The sequence below is a fragment of the Phacochoerus africanus genome, chromosome 9 (assembly GCF_016906955.1).
Source record: "Phacochoerus africanus isolate WHEZ1 chromosome 9, ROS_Pafr_v1, whole genome shotgun sequence".
NCBI lineage: Eukaryota > Metazoa > Chordata > Mammalia > Artiodactyla > Suidae > Phacochoerus > Phacochoerus africanus.
Genome location: NC_062552.1, coordinates 93,206,650 through 93,223,996, shown reverse-complemented (window position 1 = coordinate 93,223,996; position 17,347 = coordinate 93,206,650). Strand labels below are relative to the sequence as shown.

General features: G+C 33.4%; 1 protein-coding gene across 5 annotated transcripts in view; it reads right to left on the bottom strand.

The window, feature by feature from the left end:
- Positions 1–17,347, bottom strand: part of GPHN (gephyrin) — a 554,831-nt gene that overhangs the window by 281,047 nt on the left and 256,437 nt on the right. For all 5 annotated transcript variants that reach the window (XM_047797834.1, XM_047797836.1, XM_047797835.1 and 2 more), the window contains one exon: positions 792–886. In XM_047797834.1, the coding sequence (XP_047653790.1) occupies positions 792–886 (95 nt within the window). The remainder of the gene's footprint in view (positions 1–791; positions 887–17,347) is intronic.

Sequence of the window (17,347 nt, the reverse complement as noted above, 5' to 3'; positions counted from 1 at the left end):
ATCTAGGTTAACAAAGGTATAGTTTTAAATATACTAATTTAATATACTAGTAATATATTAGTGATTGAGATTTTTTTTCATGACTATACATCAATATACCTATTTATAAATTGAAATAAAGTTCCTAGCTTGTGAGAACTTACTTAAAAAGAGGCTGGGAGTTCCCGTTGTGGCGCAGTGGAAACAAATCCGACTAGGAACCATGAGGTTGTGGATTAGATCCCTGGCCTTGCTCAGTGGGTTAAGAACCTGGCGTTGCTGTGAGCTGTGATGTAAGTCGCAGACATGGCTCGGATCTGGCTTTGCTATGGCTCTGGCAAAGGCCAGTGGCTATAGCTCCAATTAGGCCCCTAGCCTGGGAACTTCCATATGCCATGGGTACGGTCCTAAAAAGAAAAAGAATAATAAAAAATTAAAAAAATAAAAAGACTCCAAGTGGTTAGTTTTATAAGTTACTATTTAATGACAATTAAATAAATAAATGAGTATAAATAATCAAAAAGAATAGTTTATAACTTAATAAACTGGACTGTTTTGGGGGTAATAACTTTTAGCAGTAATACAATATTTTCTAAAAATTTTAACATAATTAAAAAAAAAAAACCAACCCTCCAAACTTAAAGGAAACTGTGGCCAGGCTTTAACTAGACAGGATACTAAGACTTGTAACTCTGGGAAATAAGGGTGGCAAATTAAGCATTATGACTAAAGTTTCTTAGGTTTATCAGTCTACTGTAGTGATCAGTGTTATGGAATTAGTTTTCTTTCCAACATATTGGTGACTTTCTTACCTAGAGAGCATGCCCAGAGGTGTAACATTAAGTGATCCCATCAGCATTGCCAGGGCCATCCCTGGCGCTTCCCGTTCTATTACTTCTTTTGTGGCCTGTAATTAAAGATTAAATAGCAGACTGAGTGAAATTTACTAAAAAGATGGAAGGCAAAGTAGTAAAATTAACTTAAAATATTTATAAATTATGCTATCTATAAACCATACTTTGTAGTACTATATATATATTTTTTTAAGGCATCAAGAATCAATTATTTGGGACCACTGAATAAATGCTGAGGACCAGGACATACAGCGAACTTTTATCTGTGCAGATTTTTTTTCTTTTTTCTTCATTTTGCCAAGCCTGCCACATATGGAAGTTCCTGGCCAGGGTTCAAATCTGTGCCACAGCAGTGACCAGCACCACTGCAGTGACAATGCCGGATCCTTAACCCGTTGTACTAAAAGGGAACTCCCTTAGCAGTCTTATTCTTTCCAACTCAGACGTGTTTGACAGAAGTCTCAACTTGCCTAATCATCTAAATTTTAAAATGAAGCCTCAGATTGCTATAACAGCTCAATAGATTTTCATAAGAGTAAGAAATACACGCAAAGCAATTAAAATGCATCGAGTTATGTGTTAAAGGCCAGTTGATGTTATAAATAAACTTTTAAAATGCATATAAATTAGTTCTTTAATCCCTTACATAGAATAGAAAGGATTACCAGAATTGTTGTAATCTACTGGTTCATTGAATCCCAGCATAATGCAATATTTAACAATGTCAGAAATTTCAAAGGAAAACTAACGTTACCATAATACTTTTCAATAAAACCTACTTTAAAAATAAAGGGCCAACAGGAAGGCCAAAAGGACATTTTCAAATTCCTAAGTTTGGGAGTTAACTATTTTCATTTAAACACACAGCTAAAAACTATTGAGCTAGCATTATATAAAATCTATCCCATGTTTCACAAACTCAACAAATCTGGTATGATTTTGAGGTCTCCTGAAGAGAAACACTATTTCCTTATTAAAAACTGCTTTACTGAGGTTTACAACTTTTTCTTAGGGACCTTAAAATCTTAAGAGGCCTAAAAATCAAGGAAGAGATGTTAGAACAATCTTTTAAGAGCTCTTTGGATAGGGCTAATATTGAATTCATTATTTACTTCAAAAAGTCACATAAGCAATGTCTGACATTTAATGATTTTGGGGCTCCACAAAAAGATGATGTATCCCAAAGTATAGTAGTATACTTTCTTTAAGGACAAAGGAAGAAAGTATCAACAGAAAACTGAGAGGAAATCTTTCACTTAGATACTTCAAAGCACAGCAAATATTTATTAAGCACCTACTATGTACCCGGTAGTATTCCATGCAATGATGTTGCAATAGTGAATAAAACAAACTTATAAGAATGCGTAAGCTCAATGTCATCTAGTATATGAAAAACTCAAGTGACAAATTACATATGAGAATTACCTAAAAGAGATGCAAATCATTAATTTTTCTACACTCTCTTAAATGTACCAGTGGAATGCCTCATTCCACTTAAAAATAATATTGGACTTTGTTTTTGTGGTTGTAGTTGGATACAATGAAATGGCTCAGTTAAACTTACAGTTATTTTAGGAATTATTTGAGGCCATTGTTCACCAGATTGCGCTGAGGTCCTCTTTATGAAGACCCACAGGAAAAATTTCTCCCTAAGTACCACAACTATGGCTAGGTACTATTTTGTGATGCCAGTTTGTTTTTTAAATTATGATGCTTGTGAATCAAGTTACTCTTAAGAACAGAGACAAACATATGGAAACCTTTTTAGTAGGTTTACTGAACACACCCTAATTTCACCTCATTTTTCCTTGCCCTATTTTCCCACATTTATCTTATTAAATGTTCTGTTGTATTTTGTGTGTTTGGGTAAACCATCTTAAATATTGTTTAGTGTATTGATAAAGATATAGATGATGACATGTGAATATACATATTCTTACATAAAAGTCTTCATCTTTTTCAAACATAATTTAGGGAGGACAGTTAATTACTTCTGAAGACTTTGTATCAGAATTTGGGCTGATGGACAATAAATCTTGTACATTATAGAACATAAGAGGAAAATATATATTGTGGTGATGCCACTAAAAGGCACTGGTGTTTACAGGGTGAGTGAGAAGAGAGACTTTCCAGAAATGGACACGAACCAAACTTTTTGCTATATAATCCTAAATAATGTACAGATGTAGTCTTTCTTACATCTATGTCAAATATGTTTTCCATAAAATAGCAGAACCATTCTACTTCCTTTTTATTCCCCACTCTGGTGTAGCAAGAAGATCACCATCTGTGAAGTATCACCACACAGTTAAGGTCCTGAGAGTAAGGACTGGGTCTGTTGAAGCATCGAGCCTAGTGTCCAACATATTGAATGTGTACTCAATAAATATTTCTTGAATAAAAGAAGGAATGAATAAGTGAACCAACTAGATCTGAAACCTGGTTTTATCACTTAATTGCTCTGTGAATTAGAACAACATATTTAACCTCTCTGAAATTCAGAGTATTTATGAATAAAATGGAGCTAATAATAAAGCATACCTACATTTTATGAGAACTAAACGACATAAATAAACCAGCAAGTGTACAGTAGGTATTTATTTTTTTGTGTGTGTCTTTTTGCTATTTCTTGGGCCGCTCCCGAGGCATATGGAGGTTCCCAGGCTAGGGGTCGAATCAGAGCTGCAGCCACCAGCCTATGCCAGAGCCACAGCAACGCGCGATCCGAGCTGCGTCTGCAACCTACACCACAGCTCACGGCAATGCTGGATCGTTAATCCACTGAGCAAGGGCAGGGACCGAACCCGCAACCTCATGGTTCCTAGTCAGATTCGTTAACCACTGCGCCACGACGGGAACTCCTACAGTAGGTATTAATACATGTTATGTCAATTCTCTCTCTGCTTCTACTTTCCAATTCTTACATCCCTTAAAGTTTTGATTATATCAGTTAGAGAACAGAAATAAGAAAAAACTCTAGCAACCAAACTTAGAAATAGTGGTTGAGAACCAAAGATGAGAAGAAAGAGAATGTAGAGCAAGGCCCTAAATGAAGGAACATTGGCAAGTAGAGGGCAGGGAGGAGAATGCTGAAATAATGGTAAATAAAGGCAGCATGCAGACAGATCAAGTGGAAATTGGAAGATGGACAGGAGGGCAAAAGCTGGGTGAAAACATCTATAAACTGTAAATGGGGACAACTAGAAGGCAAAGAGCTGGAGAGTAAAACTTAATTTAGAATAAAATGGGGAAACAACTATCCATCTAAATTATTAGAAAATCCAAATAGAAGAGTCATTTTAACAAATGCAGCTTTATTCCTTCAATTATATGTACTAGGATGATACATATAGATAAATGGAAGTTATTAGTACCTGTTAAATACAGATAATAAGCATGAATTATCAATAGGCTATTCATATTCAATGGCAAAAAAAGATGCCATTAAGAGTTTGAAATATTAATTGGTTTAAACTTGATTGCCACTTTTTAATAAATTATTAATTTGATGATCAAATTCTTTTTTTTCTTGAGCAATAGTAAAAATTTATTTTCTTAGTTCAAAAATAACCTTTTTTGAAATAGTAGATTCTAAAATAATAAGGTTTAACTGCACTTAGCTAGGCTTTTTAAATAAGATATTTTATTTTTAACTTTTAAATACTTTCTAAACTTTGAAGGTTGCAACCTCCTATGGAAAATTACTTATTGTGATCTTTTGCTTTTTACCCTTGACACTTTGAAGATAACATTAAAGTCAGAAAGATGCTTCAAAGACTCCTCAATTTGGGAAAAAGGATGTCACAAATAATGGTTCTATAGCCCAGAGAACTTGTGAATGAAGTTCAGGTCCATTTTTACCTTCACAGAAAAAAGTTACCTTAAAAAAATGTTATTGCTAACAGGCAACTGATGTTTAAAAATGCACAAAACACACAATACCTAAATGTAAATGTGCAGAAATTCCTTGTATGCATGGTGATGGGGAAAAAATCACTTAATATAGTGCTTTTACTTATTTTTATAGACATAGTTTTAGTAATAGGCATAATTTGTATACTAATATTTACATGTTTGCACAAATACATAGATTAAATATAATTTCCTTCTAACAACTAATACAGTGTCCTTTGCTGAATAACCTAAATAACAAAAATTGTCTTGGAAAGAAACACTACCTAATGGGTACTAATAACACTGTTAAGCGTCAAGGTGAAATATGGCCTAGAGCAGTGGTTATCAAACTTTAGTGTGCATCAGGATCTCCATTCTACACCTGATTGCTGGGCCATACCCAGAGATTTTGATTCAGAATATCTGGTTGGGGTCTCAAAATGTGTATTTCTAACAAGTTTCCAAGTTATGCTTGTGATGCTGTTCAAAGGACCACACTTTGAAAAACATACTGCAGAGAGAATGAGATAATGATTATGCACACAACTTGATCTAATATTCATTATCACCTCATATTCAACTTTGTAATGTAGGTTGAAATAAATGTGAGGATCCTTCATCAGAGTAAAATACAGATTTAGAGAGGAGACAAATTAGGTAAAAATAGGCAGTTTAATGACGGCCAATTACACTTTCCTGACTCTATCCATTAATGCCAGCCAAGTACATTTTCTTGACTCAAACACATTAATTTTATTTTACACCTTTAAAAAGAGTTATAATAAACAATTCAGATATTGTCGCTCTAAGTATCCTATGATAAAGAGAAGCTACCTTTAATATATTTTTTTTCCTTAAGACTACACCTAATGAATAGAACTTACATACAGGACGACTACTGGGAATGTTCAAGGAGCACCAGCTTTGAATTTACTCTTTTCTCCCCTCATTTCAGAAACAGAGCAACGGGAGTATGAGTTGCATTATTAAAAGGTCAGTCTTTAATTTATTCTAATTAAAACATTATTTACAGATTTTTGTTAGTTTTACACTACTAATTATAAACACTTTTCAACCAATCATAATACATAGGTGTATCATAATAGTGTGACTAAGTGGTTAAAGACTACCAGCTACAAAGGAGAAGACGCACCTAAGTAATGAAGATAGTTATCCTGGACTTGAGAGATATGATCCTATTGGTAATGTATTTCTTTTCCTTGGAGTTTAGCTTTCTGAAATATTTATATCTTCTTCCACTCCTGGAAGAAGCAGAAAACTTTTCAAAATGGAAATACTCCATTTTATTTTTCAGTTAAATGTGTATCATATTTAAGTAAGATCTTGTTCTCATGAAAGATTTAAAGACAGTATAATTATAGAGAAAAAGCAAAAAAAAATTAAGTACTGTAGGCATTTTTATCCTCATTCCATTTGATGAACATGTACTTTGCAATGAGTATGAGATACTGAGGGAAGAATCTGCTGTTCCCACTGCTCATCTCAGGTCCCTTAAGGGCCAAAGGCTTAATGTGTGTATCATTATGCTAGATATGGTTCTAAGGTTTAAAGGTAAGTATAGTCATGGACCTGGAGAAAAGACTTATGGTTGCCAAGGGGGAAGGGGAGGGCGAGGGGGGAGGGGAGGGAATGGGATGGATTGGGAGCTTGGGGTTAACAGAGGCAGACTATTGTCTTTGGAATGGATTAGCAATGAGATCCTGCTGTATAGCACTGGGAACTATGTCTAGTCACTTATGATGGAGCATGATAATGTGAGAAAAAAGAACGTATACATGCATGTGTAACTGGGTCACCATGCTGTACTGTAGAAAATTGACAGAACACTGTAAACCAGCTATAATGGAAAAAAAATCATTATATATATATATAAAAGATAAATATTTCTTTAATACATTAATCTGTGATGGACATTTAGGTTGTTTCCATGTGGATAAGCAATGAGGTCCTACTGTACAGCAGAGGGAACTATATCCAGTCTCTTAGGATGGAGCATGATGGAAGATAGTATGAGAAAAAGAATATTTATATCAAACATATGTATGACTGGGCCACCAGGCTGTACAGCAGAAATGGACAAAACATTGTAAATCAACTATAATAAAAATAAAATTAAAAAAGATAAGTACTTTTTGTATAACATGGCTCCTAAAACAAGCCAACCAATTTATCCGACTCAACAGAAGCATTTATTTTAATGTTAGCTGTACATCATGGGTGATTAAAAGGTTTCCAAGTGTAACTTTAACTATGAAAAATCTCACCATCTTTGCTAACATTTAGATCCCAAGTCTTGTTAAATAACCAAGTTGAGTATATGTATGGCAGTGGGTGCTCCTGACCTTTACAATTTCTCTCTTTTTAAACAGTGAGTACTTTTTCATATTGTCTTGCTCCTTTATTTAAACATTAATTGGATAATCAAATTATTAAACAAAAATTGGGGAACTCAGATGAGTAAATTTTTATTGTAAGAGATTTTCACATGGATAGTACTTATCTTTTTGGTCTACTTATATAAGTAGTATCACCTTATATCTCATTCCAGGAAAATGTGAGAGAACTGGTATTTCTATGGATTATTAGCATTTTTATATTTGTATTATTCATTTATTCATTTTTGGCATTATGTGAAAAACAATAAAGTCTGTCTTTATTGTAGGTTGTTGGTTTCAAATCTCCTGATCTATATAGAGGATAATGTTTATTCATTCATATTCCTCAAAAGTTGATTCACAGATATGAAAAAATGTCTAGCTTCCTGAATCTGAAGAAAGGTGAAGTAGAAAGATGTTGGAATTTGAAACTATACGGGAATGTTGTTGTCCAGATAGTTAACTGGTGAATATATAACCTAGCGTCTTCACTCCAGCTACTTCGGAGTTTTGTTCTTTTAAATGTGGTTAGAATATAAGAAGAAACATAACGACTACCTAAAAACATCTATAAATTGGATTTCCACCTTACTGATGATCACACATAATTACTTGGTTTACTTAAAGCACTATAAGTTTTTAATGTACGTATGACAGCATAAGCTGTGGTTAAACAACTTAATGGCAAATAAACTCTTACTGTAGATTCACAAATACTATTTATAAGTACTATTTGCAAATGCTCGCTGCCAACTAATGTTAGAAAATATAAAACTTTGCTCTTTTGCCTTGAGATACAACAATTCTCACTGGTGGCCTCCCTCTGTAAAAAGTATCCACAATAGAATCATTAGTTATCATATCTGAAGTTCTCTTTCGACAAAAGTCACCAAAACAGGTACATGTGAAAGAATGGGAGGAAGAAGAAATAGGTAAGATAAAGGAACCAGAATGAGTGGAGAAAAAAATACTAAGAAATGAGAAAAAACAAAAAACAGTTCCTTCCTATTTTAAATAGTATTATAGGTGCTGCTTTTTTGCCTTCTCACACCACCCTCAATTTTAAAATTACAGGCCAACTGGGAAAGAGGGAAATGAGTACAGTACTTCCTAAGAGCAAAACAATCTAATGTTTCTGTTGTCTCAAGATAAGGTTAACTTAGAGGTTCCAACAGTAAAGATGAGAGTAAAATGTAAACATGTTAATTTAAGTATCTGGAGGCTATGATATGTTGTAGCTTGAATTAAATATCTTGCTCTCTTACAGTTTTGCTCATCTAAAGACTGATTTTAAAGCTACTAACCTCTCATATTATGACTGGCCTTTTATTTCATCAACTATAACTTAATAAGGCCTTCATTATTCACAGATTTAAAAAAAACTTTTGTTATTATGCCTCTGGAAATTTACTCAGTTTTCCATTTGTAAAAAGGGATGATAATATTTTCTATGCTTACAAAACTAAACTGTTAACACTATAAAGCATTTTAGTTAACTAAAAGGATATAACAATATTTATAATGCTAGTATCATAACATTATGTACTTCATAAATTTATAATACTCTGAGAAAAGCTCTTATTTCTATTATTACATTGGAGAACTAAACATGAGTACTATTATTTAGCAACATAATCTAATAATAGAAGAAATATTCACATCAGAAGTTTTTACTTATGGTACCTTTCTTATAAAACACCTATAGATAGTCTCCATTTAAACAGTTAACATATTCCTATATTACGTAATACAGAGGAGACATATTTTACTGTTTTGTAAGTGAAGAAACAGACACACTAATAATCCACAGAGTAGATCAATAACACTTAGGCGATAGACTCCAATTCTGAACTTAATCCATTAAATCTATTATTATGTTTTTTTGCTTTTTGCTTTTCAGGCACTGTCAATGCTTGAGTCAAGAGTTCAATCCCTGGCCCAGGAACTTCCACAGGCTGTGAACATGACTAATACAAATTTTTAAAAAGAATGCCATTAAATAAATGGGCACTAAATAAATTAAATAAATGGGGTAACCACTAAATAAATGGGCAAAAGTATTATGATTAAAAGAGCCATTAAAATTTTTGCTGGTTAAGAAAAAAAAAATAAACCCATTATTATGTGCTTTCAGTTTACAAAGCACTTCACCCATTTCAGACACAGGAAGGATTTTTGCATTTTGCTTAAGTGTAATAGAACATAAAAATGCTCAGTATGATTCCTAACACATACCAAGTGCTGAATAAGGTTGAATACTATTATTTACACTAAAACACAAACCTAAAGTCACCTATGTCATAGAAGTTGCTGTTATGGACTACAGTCAAAGTAACTGACTGGGAAATGAAGAACAAACTAGTGGTTACCAGTGGTGAGAGAGAAGGAGGAAGGGCACAATACGGGTAGGATACTAAGAGGTACAAACTATTATGTATAAAATAAGCTATAAGGATATACTGAATGCAGGAAATATAGTCAATATTTTATAACTATAAACAGAGTGTAACTTTTTAAAATTGTGAATCACTATATTAATAAACCTGTTATCTTATATAATATTGTATTTTCTTATTTCCAAGAGTCCCATTTTCTCCCAATATCCTCTTTTATAAGCGATCATCTCTTGTTAGGTTTTTACCTTTGGACGTCTTTGTTCTTTTGGACATTTCATCATAAGGTAGTTAACCCTGGATTGCCAGGGAGAGTTTGATATACTTCTGTCCTGCCTACATCCTTTCTAGTTTAGCATTTGTCCTAAACAAAATTTCCCGAATATGGACAATAAATGATAATGGTCACCTAATTCTTAGCTGTCCTGTTTTTTATATTTGACAGTTCTAGTAGTTGTCATCTTTTCTGTCCACCTACTTAATGGTTTTGCTGCCTTATTTGTGCTCAGTTTGTTTAGGTAGTACATTCCTTATTTGACCTTGATCTGTTGGACTATGGCTGACCTAAAGTGGGGAAAACTTCCTTTAGAGAAAATTTATTTCTGCTTCTACCTTCAACCAGAGAGCACCACTGACTGGTTCCACCTCAGCCTCCTTCAAGTGTCTTGCAGTCTCAGGGATCCCAGGCTGAACTTACACATTATTGCTTGTCCAAGGCTAAGTGTCTTACCAGCTGTGCTGCTATAGGCATCTGTCCTCATAGCATCCCCTTCTTTTTCTCTCAAGTCCTGGCTTCCTACATTGCTGGCTCTTGCTCGACGATACTCTTACTTGCCTCTGTCTCATGGTGTTTTCAGGGAGAGAGTGAATCTAAAGAATGGTTGTGTGTGTCCTCTGATAGGATATGCCTCATAGGCATATTCTTTTACTGGGTCAAGTTTGTCTGTGGTGGCAAGGTTTTTCCAAGTACCAAATCAACAATAATTCAGGCCATATACTATTTGCAAACTGCTTTATTCCCCTATAAAATTTATGTATATTATTACATTGAGAATTTTGATATACTGCACACTGTCCTATGAAAACATGGTAACAATTTATAATGCCAAACAACAATATTGTTTTCATCTAAACCTTGCCAATTCCAGGTAATCTCAGTTGTAAACAGGAATTTAACTGACACGTAAAAAGCAAGAGAATATTTTAAAGATTTACATTTCTTATCAGCTATGAGTACATATTTAAAAGCAACTTGCTTCTTTTCCCTTGAAATGGCATATATATATGGGTGACCATGTTATTCCTATTTAATATTTAGAAAACATAATATAATGAAAATATTAAACCTTTGGCAGTTAAACCTATTGCAAATATTAACATCTAAGTTGACAACTGTTACAATTTTTGCTTAGTTGATATTTCCATTATGAGGTTTTAAATGCTTGTATAAGGGGTTCTATCAATATTTTTATTATATTTTCTGGATTACATGTCTCATCTAGAAGTATTTCTCTTACCTAGAGATCAGAAAAATATCCTAATTTTTAAATCATAAACTTGTAGTTTTTAATGTCCAAATATTTAGTCTGTAGTTTAATTTTGTGTTGCATGATAAATCTTCATCAAAATAGCCAATTTTCTCAACACCTTTTATTGAATGATCTTTCTGTCAATGTCTTGATATATCACATTTATAATATGCTAAATTCCAATTTTAACTATAAGTATGTTAATGAAATATTTGGTTGAACGCATCTCTGAGTTTACTTTCCTATAATCACTGTGCCTTATGCTTTGTTTTACTTTAAAAAATCACTGGCTATTTTCATAAATATTTTTTAAAATGACATTTAGAATCAACACGGTTTAGAATCAAATTCTCCTCCAAATCCAGTGGGAATTATATCACATGGTATCAATTAATTTAAGGTAAACTGATAATTTCACAAAAGCATTTGCATCTAAGAATACAGAATGACTTCCTAATCATTCAAGCTGTATTTTATGTCCTTTAGTAAAGTTTTCTTTTATCAGGTCTGTCTGGTATATAGCTGGATGCTAGTTACATAGGTGTGTTCATTTTTGGAAAATCCATCAAACCACAGTTTAACTGCACAATTTGTGGGCTTTCTGTAAATTTAAGTAAATGGTAAAATAAGAACAACAATAACAGTTCTAGTATCATATTTTGAAAATTCCTCTAAGTCTCTCAGATAAACATTACCTTACATATACACCAATATGATACTGATGATCAGGTAACATTTTATTTCTCCAAATATTTCCATTTCCCATCTATAATTAATTTCCATGAAACAAACAAAACAAAACAAAAAAAACAAATAATTAATTTCCATGAGTACTAAGGTCATAACTTTTTATCCATGTGTCCTCATGCCCTAGCATGGTTCCTGGCATTAGTTAGTTCTTAGTAATACTACGTAAATGACGGTTTCTTTATTTATATTATCTATTCACATTTTGGATCAGAGAATTTTTCATTGTGGAAGTTGTCCAGGGCACTGGAGGATGTTTATCAGCATTCCTGGCTTCTACTGACCCAAAGTCAATAGCAACCCTCCACTTGAGACAACAAAAAATGTCACCAAGCATTGCCAAATGTTTCCTGGGACCATCACTCACATAAAAAAATGTTTCTGTGGGAAAATAAGCCAAGTGTTAAACAATTCACATACTAAACAGTTTGGGGCATGAAATAGTATGCTTGTTAGGGGCAACTAAAAAAATAGGCTTTTTTGAACAAAAGATGTGCAATTAAAACTCTACCTGTCAAGAAAAGTTTATAAAATGCTTTAAATGTCTAGATATCTAATGTACTTCATATTAATTGCATGCCAGACTACTGTTTCCTTTGGAATTCCATGCCAAAAAAAAAAAAAAAAGTTTGCCAAGCAAAATAATTTTGTAATTAGGATTGTAACATTGTGGTATTTAAAAAAAAATGACTGCTAATAGTAGCTATATGTATTCAATGTCCTAACTACAAATTATTTTGCAAGGTTTGTATTATCTATGAGTAGACCATTAAGATTCGATAATTTTCTATCCATAATATTTTTAACATGAACATCCCATAAAAATAGTTAGAAAATAAGGTATTGTGTATCAGCTATGAAAAGTTTACAAAGGGAATAACTAGCTTGCTGGAAAACAATGTGTCAGCATTTTACTAATTCCATGATTTTGATTCAGGATGAATTTTGAACTTGACCTCTATTGTAAAATGATGAGTAATGAAATAACTGAGTACTATTATGTTAACAGAGTTTGAGAAAAGAGAAAATGAATTGGTTTATATTTATTTGTCAAATGATATAAAGTATAAATCTGACTCACCAAAATTATTTCCTGACAAGCAATTAGAATCAGTCTTTAAGAAGAGGCTGTTGATTAGAGAAATGCAAATCAAAACCACTCTGAACTATCTATCACCTTACACCAGCCAGAATGGCCATCATCCAAAAGTCTACAAACAGTAAGTGCTGCAGAGGGTGTGGAGAAAAAGGAACCCCAGTACACTGTTGGTGGGAATGTAAATTGGGGCAACCACTGTGGAAAGCAGTATGGAGATTCCTCAGAAAACTAAAGATAGAATTAATTACCATTGGATCCAGCAATCCCACTCCTGGGCATCTGTCCAGAGAAAACCATGACTCACAAAGACACATGTACTCCAATATTCATTGCTGCACTCTTTTCAATAGCCAAGACATGGAAACAACCTCAGTGTCCATCAACAGAGGAGCGGATCAAGAAGATGTGGTACATATACACAATGGAATATTACTCAGCCATTAAAAGGAGCAAAATACCAGCATTTTTAGCAACATGGATGGACCTAGAAATTATCATACTAAGTGAAGTCAGCCATACAATGAGACACCAACATCAAATGCTTTCACTGACATGTGGAATCTGAAAAAAGGACAGACGGAACTTCTTTGCAGAACAGATGCTGACTCACAGACGTTGAAAAACTTATGGTCTCCGGAGGAGACAGTTTGGGGGGTGGGGGGATGTGCTTGGGTTATGGGATGGAAATCCTGTGAAATGAGATTGTTATGATCATTATACAACTACAGATGTGATAAATTCATTTGAGTAAAAAAAAAAAAAAAAAAGTAGAGGCTGTTGAGCCAAAAGAAAACTGAACATAGAAAATAGGCAGTCAATAAAAGAAACAAAACCGGACAAATAGAAATGTTTAACCTCATTACTAATCTATAATATGCCAATAAAGGCATACAATTTCATCAAATTAGAAAGATTAAAAATGATAATGGATGGGTACTTTCATAAACTTACAGTATAAATATATAAATTTGTACATATATTCCAGAGGGTAATTTGGCACACTAAACAATTTTTTTCACTGTTACTCTATTTTAAGGAAATATTTCTAAAGCAGTAATCAGAGAAGCATATGACAATTTACATAAAAGGAATACTTATGATAGGAAATAAGAAAGGATCTAAATGATTAATGACAGGGAAATTAAATTACTCATAGCTTGTTTACAGACTTAGTGATTGACACACACACCCCTGTTTTTGTAGAACACTTATAAAATGGGAAAATTCTTACATGAAAAGGAGCGTGATTAAGAGGAAGGGCTCTGGAGTCAGGATCACCTTGCTCAAATTCTAATTCTATTGTCTTCTACTCCTGATCTGGGTTAACTTATTTAATGATTTAATCTTTTCTAAATCTGGAGTTCCCATCGAGGTGCAGCAGAAGCGAATCTGACTAGGAACTACGAGGTTGTAGGTTTGATCCTGTCCTTGCTCAATGGGTTAAGGACCCGGCGTTGCCGTGAGCTGTGGTGTATGTTGCAGATACGGCTCAGATCCTGTGTTGCTGTGGCTGTGGTGTAGGCCGGCAACTGTAGCTCCAATTAGACTGCTAGCCTGGGAACCTCCATATGCTGTGAGTATGGCCCTAAAAAATACAAGAAAGACAAAAAAAAACCAAAAACTTTTCTAAATCTAATTTTCCTATCTGTAAAGTAATACCTGATGCGTAGGTTTGTTGCAAGCATTAAATAAGACATTATATAAAGTACTTATCACAATGCCTGGGACACAATAAGTGCACAATAAATTTCAGTAGCTATGATATCAATTGGGATGATGTTATTAAGTCACTCAAGATAAAAACATGAATATATGATGGGTTCCCAACTGTTCAAAGTAGTCAACGGACCTAGCTAATAATTATACGTTGATATTACTGGTGTTTTTTAATCATTTCATTTTGCTTTTCTGTATTTTTGAAAACTTCCCTTGCAAAAACCATATAAACAAAATATATTCAGAAAAATAGTTTTTAAAAGCTATTAATAAAAGAGATTTAAGTAGTAAAAACAGCTGTCTTTCCCTTGTCCTAAATGACCATATATTTTTCAGTTAAAAATCTCATCTTTAATATTATGTTTTAATAAAAAGGTCATCATTTTAATGCTCTTATTCAACACCTATAATATGGAAAATGCTGTGGTCCTAATGTTCTAACACAAGCCAGGAATTATGGAAATTTGAAGACAGATTTTTTTTGTTAATAAAATCAGAGCTTTCTGCAGATGGTCATAAGTTTTATTTTTATTTGTCTTTTTTGTTTGTTTGTTTTGTTGTTGTTGTTGTTGCTATTTCTTGGGCCGCTTCCGTGGCATATGGAGGTTCCCAGGCTAGGGGTTGAATCAGAGCTGTAGCCACCGGCCTACGCCAGAGCCACAGCAACGCGGGATCCGAGCCGCGTCTGCAACCTACACCACAGCTCACGGCAACGCCGGATCGTTAACCCACTGAGCAAGGGCAGGGACCGAACCCGCAACCTCATGGTTCCTAGTCGGATTCGTTAACCACTGCGCCACGATGGGAACTCCATAAGTTTTATTTTTAGTTATTAACCATCACGAGAAGCAGCACATCTAAAAAGGCTTTTGATTTTTATTCTCCTCTCAAGATTGATTTTGATTTTGATTTTGACCAGAAGACATCCAGCTGAGGATGAGAAAATAATTTTACTTATAAGAGATATTTTCTTTCAGAATATTTGCTTAAGTTCTCTATGATGGGATTATTAACTCTGAATCGAAAGCAAGTACATACCTACTATTGTAATATGGTTATGAACAAACCAAAGAAAAATTGATCCCTAAATATCTAAGATGTTTTTGTGCTGATGTGAACAGAAAATAATCTCTATTTCTTCATAAGTACTAAATATTACAAGAAATATAAAAGCATTAAGAGATATATACAAAAAGTTTAGAGTGGTTTGTATTTTATAAACATCCAAATATCTCACCAATGAATTTTTCAGGTATTAATTTTGATGTTCATGAAATTAAATACTATTAAACATACATTAGGACCTTTGTAACAAATTGTTTCTGTATCTGAGGCAACTGACTTTCCCTCAGTGATCTCTCTCTCTCTTCACTGGATCCCTTGTGCCACAGGTGTAATGTGTTAGTTTTAAAGCAGCAATAAAATATTTGGTGGTAGGAGGCAAAGGGGAGAAAAAGACATTAGGGGATACTGAAACTGGTTATTAGTACCTGCTATTGTCATTGCCTATATTCAAAACCGAAGGAGTGAAACTTCTGGCGCAAAATGCTCATATAAGGAAGCTACAAGGTCCTAAATATGTTCTGTTCTTCAGGAGAGAAAAGGGAAAAAAAAATGAGAAAAATTACCTGACAAGCTGCTTGTTAGGAGTAGCTGTCTACAATGAATCTCCTCAGTGCTAAGAAATTTAGAAGATTTTCTTATTAAATATAAAAAGGAAACCTAACAAAGCTATGACAGAAATATAGCCTTTTCAGACTAACTTTTCCAAAGAAATACATTACATAACTCTATTTCACTTTACTCAAAACAGAATTTCAGATGTTACAAGAAAAGTGTATTTATTGTTAATAAAACAAGTTGAATAAAACAATGTTACTCATATTTTCCTTTATTCTATAACTTATACTTTAAAATATCTATTTTTTTGCATTAAAAATGTTTTTCAAAATGAATACAAGTGAAGCAAAATCTTTTAAAATTATTCATCATTGTTTAAAAAAAAGAAGTTAAGTCTGGATATAATTTCTATTTTTGTGCTTTTTCTCCTGACATGAGAACTTTGATCTTCCCATAGCCATGTTGTCAAAATAAATAACTATAGTAGGAGATCAGGAGATGGGAGGAATAATAGGTTACTAAAATGTATCTTAAGTGCAGCACTTTAAGTAGATTTTTTTTTTTTAAAGGAATCACTGTGAAGTACTGACTGATAGGAATGAAGCTAATTGTTGTCAAGTTTACAGGCACAACTCAAAATAGGGAGGACAAATAAGTTCCTAGGTCAAATGATGAAGTAATCAGCTCCATCATAAAAACCAGTGAATATGACTGAAAGTCTGACAGCAGGAATTCAAGTGAGCTTTAGTTGATAGTGAGAACAAATTAAATTCCCAAACATGTTAGTTTTAGAGTACAGTTGTACCTCAAGGTGGGGGAAAATCCTTCATTGGGCCAGCGATTACGTTCAAGAACAACCCCTGAACATTAGGTATCTATTTATTTCTAGCTATTCTCTATTCTTCCACTATGAAACCAATAAAATTGTTTTAGGTAATGCTGTTTATATACAGCTACCAATGAAATCACTAATCTTCACTGAATGCTCTCATTTTGAAAATTAAAGGGATTCTTATTGGCATTTGAATTATTACCAGAATTTTTCAGCTGTGACAAGGCATTAATATAGACATTTTTAATTCCTAAATCAATGATGCTTAGGAGAGGTGAAAGGATTCCC